Source organism: Aulonocara sp. 'chitande type north' Nkhata Bay, linkage group LG9 (assembly GCF_057382095.1).
Source record: "Aulonocara sp. 'chitande type north' Nkhata Bay isolate Kocher_YH1m ecotype deep benthic linkage group LG9, A_spYH_male_GT1.1, whole genome shotgun sequence".
NCBI lineage: Eukaryota > Metazoa > Chordata > Actinopteri > Cichliformes > Cichlidae > Aulonocara > Aulonocara sp. 'chitande type north' Nkhata Bay.
In genome coordinates this window covers 31,127,073-31,150,296 of record NC_141352.1, presented here as the reverse complement: position 1 = coordinate 31,150,296, position 23,224 = coordinate 31,127,073, and the positions used below count along the sequence as shown (strand labels likewise).

The 23,224-nt window shown below is 40.8% G+C and overlaps 2 protein-coding genes, 1 long non-coding RNA gene and 1 pseudogene across 3 annotated transcripts in view; 3 read left to right on the top strand and 1 right to left on the bottom strand.

Annotated features, from left to right (window-relative positions):
* The window catches only part of LOC147322456 (myelin-associated glycoprotein-like), a 164,845-nt gene that overhangs the window by 96,382 nt on the left and 45,239 nt on the right, over window positions 1-23,224 (bottom strand). The gene's annotated exons all lie outside the window — the stretch shown is intronic.
* On the top strand, window positions 9,267-10,093 carry LOC147322463 (uncharacterized). The gene is made up of 3 exons (XR_015131095.1): window positions 9,267-9,321; window positions 9,487-9,538; window positions 9,731-10,093. It is a non-coding gene; the product is annotated as an uncharacterized LOC147322463 (long non-coding RNA).
* LOC147322462 (cell adhesion molecule 3-like) lies at window positions 10,849-14,368 on the top strand. Its single transcript, XM_086305246.1, has 6 exons — window positions 10,849-10,873; window positions 11,914-12,219; window positions 12,307-12,588; window positions 12,737-12,830; window positions 12,979-13,018; window positions 13,183-14,368. The coding sequence occupies exons 1-6, from the start codon at window positions 10,849-10,851 to the stop codon at window positions 13,423-13,425; spliced, it is 990 nt and encodes a 329-aa protein (XP_086161372.1). The 3' UTR covers window positions 13,426-14,368.
* On the top strand, window positions 19,514-20,122 carry LOC147322461 (uncharacterized; annotated as a pseudogene).

Below are 23,224 nucleotides of genomic sequence, written 5' to 3'. Positions count from 1 at the left end.
ACTAAATATTTTTCTACGTGTGTGTGTGTGTGTGTGTACACATATTTTACAAATTAAATAGAGTAAACAATGAATAGAATATATAAAATAAATAAAATAAAATATACAGAGTTGAGACATGTGCAAAACAGTGGCATTACTGTACAGTATGGAGTGCATAATGTTAAAGTTCCAGTAGTGAAGCTGAGGTGTCTATGAAGTGTTCAGCAGTCTGATGGCCTGATGGAAAAAGCTGTCTCTCAGTCTGCTGGTACGGGACCGGATGCTGCAGAACCTCCTTCCTGATGGAAGCAGTCTGAACAGTTTATGGCTGGGGTGACTGGAGTCCTTGATGATCCTCCCCGCTTTCCTCAGGCACCGCTTCCTGTAGATGTCTTGGAGGGAGGGAAGCTCACCTCCAATTATCCGTTCAGAGCACCGCACTACTCGCTGGAGAGCTTTGCAGTTGTAGGCGGTGCTGTTGCCATACCAGGTGGTGATGCATCCAGTGAGGATGCTCTCAATGGCACAGTGATAGAAGGTCCTGAGGATGCGGGGGCTCATGCCGAATCTTTTCAGTCTCCTGAGAAAGAAGAGGCGCTGCTGCGCCTTCTTCACTGTTTTGTTTGTGTGTACTGACCACGTAAGATCCTCAGCCAGATGTACACCAAGGAACCGGAAGCTGCTCACTCTCTCCACAGCAGCGCCGTTGATGGTGATGGGGGTGTGTACTTCTCTGCACCTCCGGAAGTCCACTATCAACTCCTTTGTCTTTGCGACGTTGAGGGTGAGATGGTTGTCTTGACACCAGTGGGTCAGGGCGCTGACCTCCTCCCTGTAAGCCGTCTCATCACTGTTGGTGATAAGACCCACCACTGTAGTGTCGTCCGCAAACTTCACAATGATGTTGGAGTTGTTAGTGGCTGTGCAGTCGTAGGTGTAGAGTGAGTACAGGAGAGGGCTCAGTACACACCCCTGTGGAGCACCAGTGTTCAGTGTGATGGGGGATGAGGTGATGCTGCCCAGTCTGACCACTTGGCGTCTGTCAGACAGGAAGCTAAGGATCCAGCTGCAGAGGGAGCTGCTCAGTCCTAGATCCTGCAGTTTCCTGTCCAGCTTCGAGGGAACGATGGTATTGAATGCTGAGCTGTAATCTACAAACAGCATTCTCACATACGTGTCTCTCTTCTCCAGGTGTGACAGGGCAGTGTGTAGTGTCAGGGCTATGGCATCATCAGTGGACCTGTTGTGGCAGTATGCGAACTGTAGAGGGTCCAGTGAGTCGGGTAGTGCAGAGCAGATGAAGTCCCTGACCAGCTTCTTGAAGCATTTGCTTACGATGGGGGTCAGGGCTACAGGTCGCCAGTCGTTCAATGAGGAGATGGTGGAGGATTTGGGTACAGGGACGATGGTGGCCATTTTGAAGCAGGCTGGGACTACAGACAGAGAGAGGGAAAGGTTGAAGATGTGCGTGAACACTCCAGCCAGCTGAGCCGCGCATGACTTGAGGACGCGGCCGGGAATCCCGTCCGGACCAGTAGCTTTGCGTGCGTTCACCTTCCTGAAGCACCTCCGCACATCCTCCTCAGACACAGTGTGCGCACTGACGTCATCCGCGGTGCGCACACTGTCCGGTCTCATGGTGTTCGCTGTGTCGAATCTAGCGTAGAATACGTTTAGATCCTCACACAGAGAGGCCGTGGTCTGCGGTGTGCTGGTTTTCCCTCTAAAGTCTGTGATCGTGTTTAGTCCCTGCCACATACTCCGAGGGTTGTCAAACTGTTGCTCCACCCTGTCCCTGTACTCACGTTTGGCTGCTTTGATCGTCTTCCGGAGTTGGTAATGTGCGTGTTTGTAGTCCGATGTGTTCGCGGAGGCAAAGGCGGTGCTCCGTGCCGCCAGTGCCGCGCGAACATCTCCGTTAATCCAGGGTTTTTGATTTGGGAAGGATTTAACTGTTCTGGATGGGACGACATCTTCCACGCATTTCCTGATAAATCCGCAGACTGAGTCTGTGTATTCATCAATGTCCCTAGCAGCCACGTGAAACATTTCCCAGTCCGCGTGATCAAAACAGTCCTGCAGCGCAGACTCCGATTGGTCCGTCCAACAGTGCACCGCCCTCCGGGTTGGAGCTTCCTGTTTCAGCTTCTGCCTGTAGGCGGGCAGGAGCAGGATGGAGCGGTGATCTGATTGGCCGAATGGGGCGCGGGGGAGGGCTTTGTACGCATCCCGGAAAGAAGTGTAGCAGTGGTCGAGTAGCCGATCTCCACGAGTGTTAAAGTGGATGTGTTGGTGGAGTTTGGGTGAGACTTTCTTCAGGTTTCCCTTATTAAAGTCTCCGGCCGTGATAAACGCCGCCTCTGGGTGTGCGGTTTCCTCGCTGCTGATCGTGCTGTACAGTTCCCTGAGTGCTCGGTCAGTGTCGGCTTGTGGGGGAATGTAAACAGCCGTAATAATCACTGCTGTAAATTCCCTCGGTAGCCAGAATGGCCGGCACTTAATCATCAGGTACTCTAGGTCCGGTGAGCAGAAGGATTTGACCGGGTGCACGTTCGCATAATCACACCAGCTGTTGTTGATCATGAAACACACACCACCGCCTCTGCTTTTCCCAGTAAGATCCTGTGACCTGTCCGCGCGATGCATGGAGAACCCCGGTAGTTGTATTGCGGAGTCCGGTACCTTGTTCGATAGCCAGGTTTCTGTGAGGCAGATCACGCAGCAGTCCCGCATCTCTCGCTGAAATGAGATCCGTGCCCGAAGCTCGCACAGCTTGTTCTCCAGAGACTGCACATTAGCCAGTAATAAACTGGGTAAGTAATAAACTTCTTTAAGTGAAACTGGATCTTTAAAAGTCTTCTCACACAGGTCCAATTTATAAGGCCTCTCCTCAGTGTGGGTAAACGTGGGGTTTTAAGTGGGAGTCTGTTGCAAACTGTTTGTCACACTGATCACAGCAGTACACATCATACCCGGTGTGAACATGTAGCTTTCATCTCAGTAGCCAGCGGAAAGTTTGTCCAGGGAAGTCACAGCTGTATGGTTTAACTCCATAGGGTATAACTTGATGACTCCGCATGTTGCAGATGCGAGCCAAAGCTCTGCCACACTGATCACAGCTGTAGGTTGAACTGTGCCCTGAAGGAGTTTGGGTCTTTTTAAGGTTCCAGACTCAGTAAAAGACTTTCCACACAAGTCACAACTGAATGGTCTCAGTTCACTGTGGACGAGTTGGTGTCTTTTTAAATGTTTAATCTTCTGTGTTTGTCGGCCTCCTGAGAGCGCTGACTTCTCGGTCCGTGTTTGTCTTGCAGTGACAGAGATACAGACAGAGGCAGTGAGTGAAATGCAGTCGTGGAACAAACTGAACCTTCAAACTCCCTCCATTAGTTAAAACGAAGCAGTCACTGAACACCTATTACCACCACCTACTGGCAAAAATAGAACATGACATCCAACCTGTTGCAAGAAAAAAAATCCCAAAATTAAATATGTATTTTTGCATAAACTATTTTTTTTTAACTTAACAACCACTAGCATATACAAAACTCTTGCCCATTACTGGAGCTTATGTACAAATATTAATCGTAGCATTGTATCACATTCAGAACAGTAGTAAGTGTGTGTCAGGCTTATAGATTTCATATTTTCTATTTTAGTTTGACATGTAGTATGGTAATATCTGCTAGTACAGATTATAAAGAATTACAGTAGTAAAGCTTAGAAAAGCCAAATACTTTTACAAATACATTTTTCAGTGTCACTCTGAAACAGGATGGGACAACACTACAAATGGAAGACAGCCATCTTAGAAACCTTTCATTAAAAGGGTTTGTGACATTAGTTGTTGTTCTGCTCTGTGAGTTTGATGAGTTTGTCTCTCACCTTCTATACCCTCTGCTCAGAGTGACGCTAAAGCTTGTTGTGGACCTTGAAAGCAGGTCAAGAACTATTGCCACCAGCTGAAGTCCAAGACAGTGGAGTCTGTTGAACCAAAGATAGAGACTATTGAAATTCAGATTTCAAAGTTTGGAGAGAATGACCTGGTTCTAGCCTACTATGTTAGGAAGAGCATCTGGAAAGAGTAGCTGGGAAGTTGCCTGAAAGAAAGGTAGGTGGAATGGGGAAATCATACACATGTGCTCTGTTTCAGTTTTGTGGTTTTGTGGTCAGTTTAAAGACTGAAGAAAAAACAGAAGCAAAGCATGTTGGAGCCTGAAGGTGGCGCTAAAAATCCAAAAAAGGGACATCAGAGCAACTCCTAACAAATTAGCCTTCTGCAAATGAAATGTATTCAATAAATTAAACCAGAAAACAGAAGAAGAAATTACAGAATATTTGGTGTTTCCAAGAGGTACTAATACACAGAATGGCAAACCACATGACTGAGTGCCTGTATTAACACAGGTTGCAGGAACATTACCTGCAGCTTCCTGTTGACCAGCTTTCTCAATGTGCTTAAATGTTTCTGCTTTAATTTAATGAGTCAATTATCAGTTGAGCCACTTGCACCAAAGCAGGCATTTAAATGTATATTTCTATCACTGTGGTCCTTTCAGCACCAAAATAAATCATAAATCATCATTCAACTTCAATTACTCCCAGGAGAAAGTAATTAGTTACACTACTCCTTACATTACTTTTGCATTTCTCTGTGAAATGAACTAAAAAGCACTGTCTCATTGATTATTTATTATTATTTAACAATATAAACTCATAGGGTACAGTCCTACACAACAACACAGATCTCTATTCACACAACATCTTTTTAGTATTTAGGTATGAAGATGGAGCCGACAGCACCAAGAAAAGATGAAAGCCAACACAAATAGACCTATTTGAATTGCTCACTTTCTAATGATGTCCGCCAACTATTTCCTTGCCATGTTAATTACACTTTCCACTGCTTCCCCACACTTCTACATGCCTAGTGTTAGTAACAGCAGTTACAAAGTGACTGGATGTCACCATGGATGAGTCCATTTGTCATCGCAGTAAATGACATCTGGCTTCCAGTAAGAGAGGGGGAAGGAAGGGTGTATAAGTATAAAATGAACATGAAGAATGCATATGGGGTTCTTCCTTTTTGTCTTCTGTGAGATCTTCAGTGAGAAATTCTGAAGATTCGATTTCAGACATTCAAAGCTAAAAATTCCAGCAGAGAAACCAAAGAGATCAACCACTGTTCAAACTGTGAACATTGTTTTGTATATTTTTGGCTTTTTCATCTCAATTCTTGCCACGTTAGATGATTAATTTTGAAAGATTTTGATTTGCATCATACTTCCACTGAGTGCCCAGGGGATGTTGTTTCCTGTTGGGTGATTGCTTTGTCCTCTCCAACCTTTCGCCTCCAAAGGATCAGAATAAAATCACTATTAGCTCAGAGTAGGTTAGTAAGTAGAATTAAAATTATTTGGTAGTTATAATTTGCGTTGGTCCTGCTAAAGTGCATCAATACAATTTCTACCTGCAAACTGTGAAATGACTGGACCCACACAGTGGCTTTAAGATTTATTTTTATACAACAAGCACTCTCCACTACACACACCTCTCGCCAGTCTCCTGCATAACAATAAGAAGGGGAGAGAGTCATTAGTCCCATCAAAAATCGTGAAATCGTAAAGGGAGAATTTTTTCCCCTCTGTTACAGATTCTTTTTTTGAAGTGCCACTTTGTCCTCTGTTTTCTTTTTTGGGGGAAGGGGGGGGGGGGGGGGCATACACTGAATTGATACTATGTTTTTGGGTAATTGGCTCTATTGCAATTATTTTGTAAAACAAAACAAAACAAAAAACCGTACCTTAAAATAAAAATAAAAATGCAGAGTCCTAACTTCTATATTAAAAAACACACACACACACACACACACACACACACAAACATGGACCGAAAGCTCAAAATAGCCACTGGTCTCAGAAAACACATATCAGAACTGATAAGAACAAAGCAGAACAGACAATGCCAAAGGAGAGTACATAAACTGCTTCATGTTCAAGGGAACTACTGAGAGATTGAGGAATATGTTTGCATGTGAGTGGAGGGTTCAGAACAGATGAATCTAGAGGCAGGTGGGAGTTGCAGCTTTCTAAAATGACAGCAGAGTGCATGATGGGAACATAAAAAGCAGACTGACTGAAAAAAGAAAGACAGAAATCCAATCACAGGTCTGTTTGCTTTGACATTACAACATCCAAACAGAGTGTTTCACTCGCTGTCTCTGCAGAAATCACACAGTGACTTTTACTTTGTCGTCTCTCCTCTGTGTCTGATCATTTGGTAAGAAAACATTCATACAGGTTACAAATTTTGTGCCTGGTAATGAAAAAAGGCTTTACTTAATGGTGTTTTTTTCTTGTTTTTTCTTTTTTAAGTACTTTACAAAATGAGGCAAATTCCTGTTTTTGTTTCTTATTTGTGTAATGATTTCTTTCTTCATGTTTTTCCAGGTGATGGGTTTTATGACAGACATCACGTTACTGAGTCTCCTCATTATTCCAAGTGAGCCATCTAGTTTCAGTCATTTACTGTCTGACAGATCAGTGCAGAAAGAGATACTTTACAAAGTCACACATTTTATACTGAAGATGTTGACAGAACAAGAGATAAAAAGCAAACCCACAACTCTTAAAGTCAAATTGTTCATCATGAATTTTCTCTTTATCTACATTTCTATATTTTAAATATATTTTGTTTTTCAGGCACTTTACTGGTCCAGCAGCACTAAAGTTGCATGGGATTTGTAAACAAGATGCACTCAGAGCTTCCATCTCTGTTGGTGCAGTGATGAAGAGGTTTGTAGGATCAGGACAAGCAGCCAAAGTTTGACAGCACAAGACCTGTGTTTGGAGCGTGGATTAAAAATAATTATGAATTTGGCAATAATCCAAACAATGTGATCTTCAACAGCAGTGGGACAGTTTACATCTATCCAATGAACATTACAGGAGATTTGACAAAAAAAAAACTGCACCACTCTGTTTTCCACTTTAACCACAGATTATACAAACACATACTACTTCAGAATCGTGAACTTGCCCTACAGATGTACAGCTGTTTGTGATCCTCTTCAAATAACAATTAAAGGTAAGAAAGTTTCCTCTCATTCTAAAAAGAATAAAGAAAAATCAGCTGCAGCTTTTGTGAGTCAGCTGCTTCTGTTATACTCATTTTCCATGAACAGAATCAACTTTTGGTGTTTTGGAAATTTATTTACCTGGATGATTGAGAATGCATCAAGACATTTAGTATAACACATTATTAGTCCCAGCAGAGGTGCTGCTCTTACTTTTCTAATCTCTTACTATTTTAAGAGTCTTTAGAAGGCGTTTCTGGATTTGCAGATTATAAACTGCCTTGTGGATAAATTGTTGAATCAATGTGCACTGCTGCACTGCTGCACTGCTGCACTACTTCACACTTATATTTCATCTACGTCTATCTGGTCATGTGTCTTTTATGTTCTCTGGTTAGTCTGTCTTGTCTTCTGTGTTTTACTGTTATGTCCATGCCAGGGCAGAAGTAAATTTTCTGGGGTGAAGTTGCTGTTCGCCTTGATCAGCTAAGACTACAGATTATAGATGAAGTCAAGAAAAGTAAAAAGAATCCTGTTCTGATTACAAAGCTGATGCACACCACTTTGGCCTTGTGAATCAAAGAGATTATCAGTGATGACCTACCAGTGGGTCAGATCCTGGATCGCTAGCTTACTCTGAAATTGGAGTCTCAGGTAAGAATGTATATAGATGTATCTAACAAGATGTATTTTATATTGACTTCTGTTATCTGGCCTGTCTGAACAAGTTATTCCTTTGTAGTGTAAGGATTTTGATGTATTTTGCAAAGATTTGTAGATTAATTGAAACTTGTAAATGTAAATTTATCCTGTGTGTTCACATCTGTGCATAATTCCACAGGATTACACACCTTTACCTGAAGAACCACTTTTATGATTTGTTGGACCAACATGCTCCCCGGCTCCAGAGCTTAATCTGAAAGAAAGCTGCTTGTTCACACATTCACAGCTAAAAATTCCAGCAGAGAAACCAGAGGGATCAACCGCTGTTCAAACTGCGAACTTGCAATTTTGTTTAGTATATTTTTTGCTTTATCCTCTCAATTCTTGCTGAGTTAGATGATTAATTTAGAAGGATTTTGTTTTGCATCATTTTTCCACTGAATGCCCAGGGGATGCTGCTTTCTTATTGGGTGATCATCATCAACTCGGGACACAGTGATACGTGCATCTTTGGATTTGGTTTGCTTTGTTCTCCAAACTTTCTCCTCCAAAGGATCAGAATAAAATCAGTATTAGCTCAGAGTAGGTTAGCAACTGTTGGGATTAAATCATTTGCAGTGCCTCGATAATGCTATGCTTTTTTATTAATAAGTGTTATATAGTTATATAGTGTAGTATTAAGTACACAGCCCTGAAAAAAAAGGCTTGTGAACATGTGTCCTTGTGAGTACAAAGCTGCAGACTCTCACTCATGCTTGCCTGGGAAAATGCAGATAAGAGGGGACCATCTCTAGTGGAAAGTTAATGGGACACTGTTTTTTATAACATTTGATTGTTATACTTATACACTCACCTCTTGCCAGTCTCCTCTGTCACTATAAAAAGGGAAGAGAGTCACTAATCCCATCAAAATCACCTGTCCACTTTGACATCCCAGCACTGCCCCATAAGCTCAGAAGCAGCAGGCCAGAGACCACACCCCTGCCACATGGACATTAATTTGGCAATCTTTTGTGAAAGTGCTGCAGATTTTTTTTAAGGCATGCCACTTTTGTCCTCTATTTTTCTTTCTTTATTCTTTTGTGTGGAAAATACAGTGTACACCATGTAGATACTATGTTTTTGGGTAATAGCACTTTGGCAATTATTCTGTTGCTGTAAGAACCCCCCCCCCCCCCCCCCCAATATATCTAAAATATTTTTAGATACAAATAAAAATGAAATTTCCTTATATAGCAAATAAAATAAAACAAACACACGGACACTAAAGTCAGTCTCAAAAAACGCAGAACAGACAAAGCCAAGGGAGGCGTACATGGAAGGGAACTACTGAGAGAATGAGGAATATGTTTGCATGTGAGTGGAGTGTCAGGCGAATCTAGAGGCAGGTGGGAGTGGCAGCATCTGAAGTGTCAACAGAGTGCATGATGGGAACAAAAAGCAGACTGACTGATTAAAGAACAACAGAAAACCAAAATTATCACAGGTCTGTTTGCTTTGACATTACAACATCTAAACAGAGAAGTGTTTCACTCACACTGCTAAAATCACACACTGACTTTTACGTTGTCGTCTCTCCTGTGTAGCAGACTGATCATTTGGTAAGAAAACATTTATACAGTTTATTAATTTTGTGCATTGCAATGAAAAAAAAGGCTTTATTTGATTTTTTTTAGTTTTTGTTTTGTAAGTGCTTTACAAAATGAGGCAAGTTCCTGTTTTTGTGTCTTATTTGTGTAATGATTCTTTTCTTCATGTTTTTCCAGGTGATGGGTTTTATGACAGACATCATGTTACTGAGTTTCCTCTTTATTCCAAGTGAGCCATCTCATTTCAGTCATTTACAGTCTGACAGATCAGTGCAGACAGATACTTTACAAAGTCAAGTATCTGAGGATGTCAAAAGAACAAGGGATAAAAAGCAAACCCACGACTCTTAAAGTCAAATTGTTCATCATGGATTTTCTCTTTATCTACATTTCTATATTTTCATGATATTCTGTTTTTCAGGCACTGTGGCTGCTTGTCCTAATTCTACAAACCTGTTCATCACTGCACCAGCAGAGATGGAAGCTCTGAGTGGATCTTGTTTACAAATCCCATGTAACTTTAGTGATGCTGGACCAGTAAAGTTTAACAGCACAAGACCTGTGCTTGCAGTGTGGATTAAAAATCATACTAATTTTAAACTTTATCCAGAAAACGTGATCTTCAACAGCAGTAAGACAGTTAACATCTATCCAATGAATATTACAGGAAACCTGACACAGAGAAACTGCACCACTCTGTTTTCCAATTTAATCACAAATTATACAAACACATACTACTTCAGAATTATGACCTCGCCGTTCAAGGCAACAGCTGTTTGTGATCCTCTTCAAATAACAATTAAAGGTAAGAAAGTTTCCTCTAATTTCTATAAACAAAGTATAATCAGCTGCAGCTTTTATTCAAAGCAACTAAAAAAGAAATTATGAACAAATGTAACAGAAATAAGCACATTTAAGTGTTTTGTGTTTAGCTGGAAACTCGGAAAATTAAGACGGCTCAGGACAATAATTAGTCTTCTAGGGTCTTTATTGTGAGCAGTAAAATTGGGAATCAGTAAAAAAAAAAAAAAACTGTAGTAAAGACAGAAAAAACAGAAAATAAAAAATAAAAGAGAAGAAATCCTGCATACAAAGAAAAAGTCACTGTTTAAAAGCATATTTATGATTTTTTGTTATGTTTAAATTGTCACGGCAGGGTGTGCCGGTGTGTAGATGAGATAGATCCAAAAGCAGACACGGTGAAGACAGAACTAAGTTTCCAAAAATAAAGCGAGCCTTTATTGTGGCTGATGGCATGAGAACAACTCTAGAGACACACTGAAACTGGGAAAACTAAGGGGACTATGAACACTGTATAAACTAAAAGACAATGACACTCTGTGAAAAGATTATGAAATACTATGAATACAGAGCAACTAGGAATGCTATGAAACACGCTGAAACAATGAGGGGAAAATTGTAAAACCTGTGGCAAAGATAACAGACGACCTGACAAAAAACATTAAGAGACAAAGGACTTAAATATAAACATAATGTGATTAGGGGGAGTGGAGACACATGAGGAAACAGCTGACTAGGATGAACATAATGATGCACAGGAAATGTAAACCAAAAACACAAAGACATGGAAACTGGACTTTCACAATAAACAGGAAAACATGACAAGACGCAGGCATGACACAAACTTGACAACATTAACCAGAAAGGCAAGAAACATGACCAATAACAAACAATAAACAACAAGGGGAGTTTTAACATAGGGAAAGATGACACAAAGAAATTAAGAAACAAAGGACTAATGGCAACCTAGAAATTGACTGGATGAGCTAAACTGAAACTAGAACACAAATTAATACAAAATGACACATTAACAACATACATACTGGGTCACATGACCTAGTACCGTGACATAAATAGTCTAGTTTCCATGGAAATTTCACAAGTTACTGTTCAACAAACTAACGTCTTGACACAAGTCTCTCTCTACATCCCTTCCCCAACCTTTCCTGCACTTACAGGGGACACAAAAGGAAGAATCCTGTCTGTTAGTGATTAAAAACTAAAAAGGCATTTGCATATTTGTCACTTCTGCATGTTTCTTTTGATAAGACAAAGACAATCTGACTGAATAAAAATTGCAGTTTTGAATGGTGATTTTATTTTTAAGGAAAAATGTTATCCAAGCCCCTGTGTTAATACTTAAATGTCTTGGCAGCAAGAACTGCAAGTGTTTTGATAGCTGGTAATGAGTCATTCACAGTGCTATTGAAGAATTTTGGTTCCCTCTTCTTTGCCTAATAATTTTATTCAGCTACATTTTCCAAGCATGAACAACTTGTTTAAAATCAAAGCATTACATTTATTTTGGATTTCACGTGATAAACGTCACCTTCAGGTTTTTTTTTATTTTTATTTTTTTGAGTCAAGGACCATAACACAACCACCACCATCTTTTACTCAGGTTATCTTTGTCTAATATTAAACTGAGTTTTAATCCAAAACCTTTAAGTGAGACAAATATGCAGGATTTCAGGAAGGAGGACAATACCTCACTTTGGTTTTTAATCCATTGTTGTGGCTGATCTTCATCTGTTTCTTGACGGTATTATTAGTTTACAAACTGTGTTTAATGTGAAACCACAGATTCTCCTTGGAGGCCCAATATTACAATCCCAGGTGATCTGAAGGAGAAGGAGTCTGTCACTATAACCTGCTCAGCTCTCACTCCCTGTCCACACTCCCCTCCTCAACTCACCTGGAATCTCCAACAAGACTCTCACAACAAAATAGAGGAAAACACAGATGGAAGCTTTACAACTAAAATCCAGCAGAACATCACTCTGTCAGACACACATGATGGAAAGAAGATCAGCTGCTCTGCCAGATATCCTGTGAACCAAGGAAACGACACCAAGACAGCAGAGACAGAAGAGACTCTCAGTGTTTCATGTAAGACAATCAGAGTTTGTTGTTGAACTGAATCCTTCAGGACACCATGGTATATGGGATATCACTTTCTCTCTTTTATTTCTCCAGATGCTCCTAAAGACACCTCAGCATCCATCAGTCCATCAGGTTTGGTGTCAGCAGGCAGCTGGGTGAACCTGACCTGCTCCAGCAGAGCCAAACCTCCAGTCAGCAGCTTCACCTGGTTCAAGAAGAGCAGAGATGGAGCTGTGAACGTATCTGAAGGAGAGATTTACAGCTTCAATGTAACAGATGGAGGAGTTTATTACTGTGTGGCCACTAATGATCTGGGTAATCAGACATCAGCAGAGATTAACATGACTGTTAAAGGCCCATTGCCTAAAGAGGAAAGTATGTGCTCCCATCATTTTTTTAAAAACTTTTTTGTATCTATTATATCTTTCATTTAAAAAAAACTACTTCAAGTAGTAACGAAGCAGAGCCTGAATCAATATGTCAACATAAAATCCTTTTTTTTGTTACTTCATGATTTCTGTAGATTGTGCTTCAACAGACAAACTGTGGCAACATATTGGCGTAATTATTGGGATCATTTTACTCTTAATCTTACTCTGCTTGATAATCTTTGTTTGGTAAGTGTCACACATGAAAGTAGAAAACACATACTGTTAGTGTCAAAGATATTTTAGCTGCAAATTAAAATATCTGTTTTCCAATAGATTAAATTTATTCACAATTATATTTAGTAAAGTTAATTTAACAGCCTCTTGTGTCTTCCAGCTGGTTAAAATCAAAGCATCAAAGACAAGAACAGACTCAGGTAAGGGAATTAAAACAAAACAAAACAAAAATCTATCTGCAGGATAACTGACTGTTCTAGTGATTATTTACAGTAGCATCTTTGTCAGAGCAGTCTGATCATTTAATGTAACAAAAAAATAACAGAGTCAGCTTAAGGAATATTCTATTATTTTAATTCCATAGATTCAAATAAATGAAAAGCAGGTTGTTGAAGAACGAGGAAGTAAAACAGAGGAAGTTGAAGAAAACATCCATTATAGTGAGATTAACATTTCCAAGCATCAAACATCCTCTGACTCAGTGCAGGACAGAGGACAGGAGCAGGACACAGAGTACGCACAGGTGCAAGTCAGCAAGCCAGAAAACAACTTAACACAGAGTCCTCATGTCCAGGAGGAACTCTACAGTGAGGTGAAGAAAATTTAAAATGTTGTAAAATGACATTACTTCAGCGTCGACATACACACATGGAGCCTTTCTGTGGGTCATTTTCACAGTTCAGTGATGACAAAGAAACAACACCCTGCAACTTTTCATGTTCTGTTTTCATTTTCTTGTGTTCATGAAAAATCTGAATAAGCAGAAGTTTCAGCACTTCAATAAGGAACTGGTTTCACATGTCAGTTCTGTAAAACTGAAAATCAAAACCTACACATGCTGCAGCTTCGTTTGAGTTTTTTTCTGCACTCTGCACTCAACACTTGTGTCAAGCTCACGTTTCCCAGTCTACGCCTCTCTTTTATTTTGACATTCTTGTGTTCCATGTCCAGTGTGTTTCGTTTTGCTTCCCTTGTGTCATCGTGTTTATTTGTATCGGCTGTTTCCACTTCCCCCATTATCCCTCTGTGTATTTCAATCTTCTGTCTCCCTTTGTTTATCTGTTTTTATTTGTGTCATGTCACTGGAATTCTCAAGTCTCATCATGTTCATGTTTCTCAAGTCTAGTCCTAGTTCACCCAGTATAGGTAATAGTTTAGTTTTCAGCTTTGTGTGCCTTTGCCATTTGCTTTTGTATTTTTTCACCAGCCGGCTCGCTTTTTGTTAAAGAGAGGACAGCTGATGTCATTATGCATCAGACTGTCAGGGTTCATATGCCTTTTTCAGGATCAAATTCAAGCACGTTCAGCACTTTCAACGTCCCTTTTCAAGCTTTTCCAGCCCCCCCGTTAAAATGCATGTTTCAATTTGCATCACCTCAGTATTTAAACAAATCATCCTAGGTGAACTTTGTTCCTTTGTTCCCCTTTTGTTAAAAATGCACCACACAAAAATACTGCAAAAGGAAACGGTCCTCTTATATACATAGTGTATAAACTCGAAATGCACATTTCACTTAAAAGTTAAGATGTGAAAATGTGAACAAATCAACTGTTAGAGATTTTCTTCTCCTGTTGAAAAAAAAAAACTAAATAAATGCGTCTTCTCACTGATGCTTCTTTCCTGTGTGACAAAAAATAGGAGACATATGTTTGTTTGTTTGTTTTTTAAGTTAATTCCCAATAAAACTTTGCTATTGCTAACTACATTGCTGTCTGTATTATTGCTGGAGTCCTAAATGATCACATTTGAAGTGTTTGTGCTAATAACATCATGTACAGTCAGACAGGAGAACATGGAGAACAGCACTGACTGGGAGGCTTTGAACAGATCACATAGTTCAGTTCAACATATAAGACTTTAAGGATGCACAAGCATCTACTTAAAATCTATTGAATTTATCATCTGTGTTATTATTATGTACAATTCCAATGTATTTTGTTTATCTCCCTTAAATAAACAGAAAGCCTTAAAGTATGAAATATTCATGTACAAATACACATATAAATGTGTGTACTGTACTTGTGCCCCACAGGCCTCAGTGTGAGCTTGAAGACATTTATAATGTTTAAGTAGTTTAATGTGCAGGTGCTGACTAGAAACATATTTTGAATGAAAGCCGGGGAACTTTGGTAGCACAGAAACAAGTGGCTATTCTTTGTGACCATATGGATCGGTCCCTCATATTACCATTGTTTCACCCAAAGGCACCAAGTTAATACTCAAAAAAGCTGCAGCAATACACACAAATATAAACAGTACTTGGTGACAACTTTACTTTTAGCCTTTAACCCTCTGGGGTCCAGGGTATAATTGGCCATTTTTGACTACTTTTGATTTGGCCTCTATATTTCACCTTTAAAAACTGTTTATCTTGCCAATCTGTTATTTTCTCATTTTGACAAACAGCATCAGCACAATTTATTTAAATTCAGACAAAATTTAAAATACAAGTAGAAAGTGATATTTTTGACTGTAAAAACCACAAGCATGTTTAACGAATCATTTTCATAACTTGAAATGCAAATAGAAATTTTACATTTTTAAAAAAAAGTTTTGCAAATAACAAAGTTATATGGTACTATTTACTTACAAATACGGCCAAGGCGTTTTTTATATAACCATTTCAAACTATTTACAGAACAATCAGGTGTTCTGCATCATATAAGAAGGCACACAAATTATTTATGCAACTCCAAAAAATAGTTTGTGTCCACTATAACACAGATGAGAACAGCACAGGGATAAACCTGCAGGTCTGACAGCAGGTGTGTCACTCAGCGTTTACACTGCAACCTGCCTTTGGTGGCTTTTTTGCAGCAACTGTGACGTTCACTAGTAGAACAAAACAACGACTACACTACACACTAACTACACAAGACAACACACTAACTTGAGACTCCAAACACGGTAAACGTCACAAATCTCTCACGTATCAAAACACACTCTCTCTCTTTCGCTCACTCGCTCTCTGTCGCCAGTCACTCCTAAAACTTCCACCTCTTCCCAAGTAACCAAATGCCACATGTTGCCATATCATTTTTTGATTGGTCGAAATGGTACATTTTTCCACCAATAGGGAAAAAGTGTTTTTTCTTTCTCTTTTTTTACTCACAAGCAAAGCGTGTTTGCTAGCGCTCTCCATAGAAAACGCCGTTTATACCGTTTCTTCCCGGAGTAAACGCCACTGTTTTATTCAGAAACCCCCCTCAAAAAACTTCAGTTTTACATGACCTATCAACACAATTTAAAAACTGGTATATAGTTTGAAGTCCGCGAGTTCGACCCAAGTTGAAATGGAGACTCTGGGTCCGTCGACCCCAGAGGGTTAACCAGAAAGCCTAAATTGGCTAGTTATGTATTAGGCTAATGTTTAAAGCTTTCACTTGAGTAAATTAACTCACATTACTGCAAAGTAATGTTACCTAAGTTCACAGCATATCCCATAATAGTGTTGCCATACTGCATCACACTCAGTGCATTTCAATCATTTCTCCAGCGAGTTTGATAGCAAAATAATAATCATAATTTTAAAAAATAGCATGTGTAACGTACACGTACTGGAAAATTATTTACTACCACTCGCCTATCATGTGACTCCGCCATTGTCGTTTTCCATCAAACACTCATTAAAACAGCAACCTACAGTTATAATAGCGCACTCATCCCTGAGTGTCCGAGGGAGGGGATGAAACAGACAAGGCAGCCCAGGCGGGGAAATTTTGCTTTTACATTTTGCGACTCATTTTATTTCTCTATCTGATAAGAAAACTATTCATTCAGAAAGTTATTTGTGGTGAATGAACTACAGTTACACTTTCAAGCACTTTTAAGCACCACATCTGAAATTCAAGCACTTTTCAAACCTTGAAAAGGCAATATTAAAATTCAGACATTTTCAAGGATTTCAAGCACCCGTACAAACCCTGGACTGTTTATGTGAAATATTTCTGACATAGTTCTTTTAAGTCATCTTCTTCTTCTTTCAGCTGCTTCCTTTAGACCCTTTAGAGTCCCGACTGTTACCTCCACACTCCTCCGTTTATACTTTGACCCTGGCTCTCAACGTTTCCCCTTTCCTTTTCCTTTCCACACGCACCATGTTGAACAATATCAACAGGGGGAGTTAATCTAGGCTTGAGCTGATCTGCATTGAAATATCATTCTTTATATCCACATGTTTTATTTTGCATAGCATCTACGTTGGATGCTCTTCCCGATGCAACCCTCGCTATTTTGGACTAACACCAGGAGTAGAAGCACATGTGGCTGTGATATGGTTACATAATATTGAAAGAACAATATTATGTTTAGTAGGCTGTTTCCTTTAAGCTAGAACTACACAGTTTTCTCCACTGGGTTGTGCTATCCATACAAACAATCAATATAAACAATATTTACTGGTTGTTTTCTGCAGTGACATCCTGGCACCCCACGACTCTGTTGTACTTTGGCTGTAAACAAGTTGAGAGCCAATCTTCACTTTGGCTGTTTGGCATGGACAGGTAGTTAGAGACTGTGCAACCTACTCCACCCTGGAGTCCATTGTTTCATGATCATCTCTGCGATCGTGGCTCAAGAGTTGGGCGTTCGCCTTGTAATCGGAAGGTTGCCAGTTCGAGCCCCGGCTTGGACAGTCTCGGTCATTGTGTCCTTGGGCAAGACACTTCACCCGTTGCCTACTGGTGGTGGGGGGTCCGGCAGCCTCTGTCAGTGCGCCCCAGGGTGGCTGTGGCTACAATGTAGCTTGCCATCACCAGTGTGTGAATTGGTGGATGACTGGATATGTAAAGTGCTTTGGGATCCTTAGGGACTAGTAAAGTGCTATATAAATACAAGCCATTTAACCCTTTCACTCCTTTGATTTTTTTCCTCCTATCTTTTCTTTGACATCAAGTCTGTCTTTGTACAGACCGGCATTGTTCTCCTTCATTTTGTACATAACCTTTTTGGGGAACAAAGAAAAAGCAAGAAGGTATTGGAACCGGAGAATGAACGTTTTGCGGTGCTGCAGATGCTTGCGTTTGATGCATTGCTTTGATTGTTTTGCCACGAGTACCCGGCATGCAATGCGCGAAAGTCACGTGGTCTGTCAATCTCTATAAAAGAGCAGTGTTACGGGGGAGCGGATGAGAGCAACAGGGGTCAAGCGAAGGAACGGTGTTTGTCCAGTTCTCTCCCGTGCACGAGAAACATAAAGAACTTGCCTACTCGTGTCTTGCTTTTGCTGTGTAATTAAATTGTCTTGAACGTTCCAGCGAAAAGATTTAAGCTACAAACCTATCATTAATAAAGAAAAAAAAACACATAACAAAAAACAAACAAACAAAAACACAAGAAAACTGCTGATGTGCACCCCTCCTCTTAAAATTCTAAGAAAAAGAAAGAGAAACTAACTTACTGTCATGTTCCTGGGTCTGTTGAGCCAGCGTTTTAAGTTTTAGTTTATTTGGATGTTGTTTATGTTTAAATTCATTAGATTAGTGAAGTTCATTTGGTTATTAGACTCCTTGTGTTTTCTTCCCCTTTATTTAATTTTCCCGCACCCTTTGTGTTTCATGCCACATGTCTTATGCTGTCAAGTTTATATTGTCTTGTCTGTGTCTCATGTTTCCTGTTTTATTTTGAAGGTCTGTGTCCTATGTCAGTGTAGTCAGCTTTGGTTCCATTGTCTCATTATGTCAGACTTGTGTCAGGTGTTTCCACTTCCCCTAATAACCCTTGTGTGTATTTAGTCTGTGGCTGTGTCCCAATTTAGAGACCGCACGCTTGGAGTACGCATTTTGAATGCGATTACGTCACCGCCACACGACGACAGCTGTCCCAATTCGAAGTGTACTTCAAATGCAAATGCAAATGTAATATATGTGTGAAGGAGCGAAACAAATGCCAAGATGTAAACGTTAATGGAAGGTTAATAGTAAATGTCAAGGTGAATCATGTGACACCTGTCGGACCCACGTGACCGTAAATGCACAGACCCGCAAAGCTGTGAATCCTGTACCAGACGGAGGGCAGTATGAATAGAAGTATCACCACTACAAATGCAATCAACTGTACTAATATGACCCTTCCTGAGCCGCAAACAGAAATGTCAACATATACCAGGCAGGAATGTAGCTGTGTCCGCAGCAAATCATATGTACATTTGCAACGGTTATCACACCTGCCATGTCAAATATTTTAAAGGGGATATTTTAAAGCGCCCTGAGATGACTTTTGTTGTGATTTGGCGCTATCTAAATAAAACTGAATTGAATTGAATTAAAAATATGACAGAGAACCCCCTGACCCCAACCTAGGGCCTGATAAAGTAAATGTTTTGCCCCAGTCAGTGCTGCCCCCGTCCCGCAATAAACCGTTTTGCCTGACATTTCAGTGTGTATGTCCCACACAGCTGTATATGCTGAACAGACGGCAAACGGAGAACTGCTAAAACGGAAGTGAAGGATGGTGGGGAATGTAATCCATGCTGCATTACAAGGACCAAGGAGCAGACGGCAGACCTCATCCGACTCCGCCGTGACAATAAGCACCTGTTCACGGGTGCGAAACACTCAGCCGCAGTGGGTTGGAGGTACAGCAACAGTATGAGGTTTACAATTATCGAGGCACAAGGGACAGTGAACTGTCTGCCCTGTGGTCCCAATCCAGTACATCCTGCTGTGGGTGCCATAATCAGAATGACCTGATATACATGTGCTCTCATATTTCGTCTGTCAGAGAAATCGTGGAGAAGATGGATCTGGCGGGGAAAATCTCCCTTGTGCAGGCCAAACGCAAATGAGAGAACCTGAAGAGGAAATACAAAGTATGTTTAGTGATAGTGACAGATGTAGCTGCACACGGAACACTGAGAAGTCACCTATGTAACCCTGCAATGTTGCTGTTGTAGCCAACTGCCACTTGTGATGTACTCTGCCCTTAGAGAAGAAAGTATCAAGCGACAGGCGAGGGCGCAAGTGGGAAGCCCTCTGCCGCAACATGGCCCTGGTTTGGTGCCATGGATGAGGTGCTAGGACAGAGGCCCTCCACCAGGCCACCTGTCCTAATCTCCTCCATCCAGAAGGACACACCAGGGCCCAGTGCAGCAGTGGGCAACCCACTCCCACACCAGGAGGGGCAGGAGGATGAGGAGCCGCCTGAGGCACGGGTGGCGAAAAGGAGGAGGGACGGGGAGGATGAGCTCATTGCCCTAATAAAAGAGGACATGGCTCAGCAACGCCAAATGGAGGAACAGAGAGCAGAGAGGATGGACAGGCTGATAGGTGTCCTCGAAAAGCTAGTGGAGCAGAAAAAGGACTGAGTCGTGTCCACAGACAGCCACTGTACATAGTTGCACTTTATTTATGCTGGCACCCCAACCTTTGTTTTGTACAAACATGATTATTTCAGTTGTGGAAATAAAACAGCCAGAACATCCCAACTGTGAGTGCCTGTCTGTCACAAACTACATAACACAATTTCGGGGGGCCTGACCTATTGCACATGCCAAATTGTGAAAATAAAAACTGTGCAACGTGAAACACAACATGATTGTGGGAAATGCACTGCCCACTGTGGTCCAGGATAAACCTGTGTGTGCCAGCATGCACATACATCATCAACCAGGCCTGACATTTGCCTGAGCAGGGAGTCACGGGCAGTGCTGCTTGGTCTGCTGGACCAGGACCAGAGAGATGAGTAGGGATGGGTACTGGTGTCCGGTGCCATTGTGGAACCGGTTCTGACATAAACGGTAGTAACCAGACCGAAAAGCAGCGCACAATTCGGTGCTTCATTTCGGTGCTTTTTTCCCTGAAAAATCTAGCCAATCACTTCCTTTCCAAGGATAGTAGGCAGGCCCAGGTACGTACAGGGTTCTCTGGGTGAGTATGTTAATGGTGTTCGTGTGTAATTTACAGTTTTTTCTGAATGCTTAAACCCTAACTGTGATTCCTGTAGCACAATCTCTAAAACTATTCAGACTTATAGCAAAACCACTCACTGAGTTTGCAAAACTAAAAGCACAAAAACTGCTTTGCACTCAGTTTGCAATTTTGTAACACACACTTTGCAAAACGGTAGGCACAATTCACTGCACAACACTCAATTACCAAATTTCCAACACACTCCTAGCAAAAGTATACACATGTATGGCTATCATTAACACTAATTTGCCAACTGTCTGGCACACTTTCACATGTGAAAACTTTTTTAGATAATTAGTTCACTTTGCAATCAGCCTAAGCACTATAATACAGGTAAGCTGTGTGTGCGGAGTACAATGGAGGGAGCAGAAAGAGTGAGAAGTAGAGGAGGCCGAGGAAGAGGACGTGGAGGTGAAGAAGTAGGATGAAGAGGACGACAAGGACAAGGAGGAGCAAGAGGAAGACGAGGAGGGGGAGAGGAAGATGAGGAGGGGGGAGAGGAAGGGTAGGAAGAGTAAGAAATAGAATTGCTGATGACATCAGAGCTACAATAGTGGACCATGTAATCAACCGTGGAATGACCCTGAGGGTAGCTGGCCAACGGGTCCAGCCTAACTCGAGCCGCTACACTGTAGCAAGTACCATAGGGACATCTTGAAATGAGAATCGGTTAGTACAGTCACTTCGCACAAAGATTTGTAGCACTGCCATATGCCAATGAGAAACACACCAATACCATTGATGTAAAAATACTGAAATTGTTACTTTACAGAATTGCTAGATGACCAGATGCTGGGGGCAGAGGAAGCATGTTCACTGCAGACCAAGTAACCCATATAGTCATTATGGCGATTGCAAATAATCCTATACTTGGAAATAAACACTTGTGTTTGTTTTGATGTGTTTGAATAAACACCAGTACTTGAAGTTTGGATCCCTCTATGCTTATGGATCTATGACAGAAGTATGAGCTCAAACTGACATAGCCTACCTTGTGCACAGAGAAAGCAAAAGCCAGATGTGTTTTGTATTCATACCATCAGTGTGCAGTTGCCGCATTGTGTGCTTAGTAGATGATGGCTTGTGTGTACTGTTTGATACGGAAACACCATTTTTACGAAGGTGTGAAGAGTTAATTTAGCTGTGTTTGCTTTTACAAGAGAACTACAATGTTTTGATTATTGGGTGACAGGTTTTCTTATTTGTGTGAAGAGTTTTGCAAAATTAGCCAATAGTTACAAAAAATGTGCTTACAGTTTTTACCGAATGCCTAAACACTAACTGTGATTCCTGTAGCACAATTTCTAAAACTAGTCAGACGTATAGCAAAACCACTCACTGAGTGTGCAAAACTAAAAGCACAAAAACTGCTTTGCACTCAGTTTGCAATTTTGTAACACACACTTTGCAAGACTGTAGGCACAATTCACTGCACAACACTTAATTTCCAAATTTCCAACACACTCCTAGCAAAAGTATACACATGTATGGCTATCATTAACACTAATTTGCCAACTGTCTGGCACACTTTCACATGTGAAAACTTTCTTAGATAATTCGTTCACTTTGCAATCAGCCTAAGCACTATAATACAGGTAAGCTGTGTGTGCGGAGTACAATGGTGGGAGCAGAAAGAGTGAGAAGTAGAGGAGGCCGAGGAAGAGGACGTGGAGGTGAAGAAGTAGGATGAAGAGGACGACAAGGACAAGGAGGAGCAAGAGGAAGACGAGGAGGGGGCAGAGGAAGCATGTTCACTGCAGACCACGTAACCCATATAGTCATTATGGCGATTGCAAATAATCCTATACTTGGAAATAAACACTTGTGTTTGTTTTGATGTGTTTGAATAAACACCAGTACTTGAAGTTTGGATCCCTCTATGCTTATGGATCTATGACAGAAGTATGAGCTCAAACTGACATAGCCTACCTTGTGCACAGGGAAGGCAAACGCCAGATGTGTTTTGTATTCATACCATCAGTGTGCAGTTGGCGCATTGTGTGCTTAGTAGATGATGGCTTGTGTGTACTGTTTGATACGGAAACACCATTTTTACAAAGGTGTGAAGAGTTAATTTAGCTGTGTTTGCTTTTGCAAGAGAACTAAAATGTTTGGATAATTGGGTGACAGGTTGTTTTATTTGTGTGTAGAGTTTTGCTAAATTAGCCAATAGTTACATAACATGTGCTTACAGTTTTTTCTGATTGCTTAAGCACATTTTTTGTAACTATTGGCTATTTTTGCAAAACTCTTCACACAAATAAGAAAACCTGTCACCCAATTATCAAAACATTGTAGTTCTCTTGCAAAAGCGAACACAGCTAGATTAACTCTTCACACCTTCGTAAAAATGGTGTTTTCGTATCAAACAGTACACACAAGCACACAATGCGCCAACTGCACACTGATGGTATGAATACAAAATACATCTGGCTTTTGCTTTCTCTGTGTACAGATGTCAATTTGAGGTCACACTTTTGTCATAGTATCATGTAAAC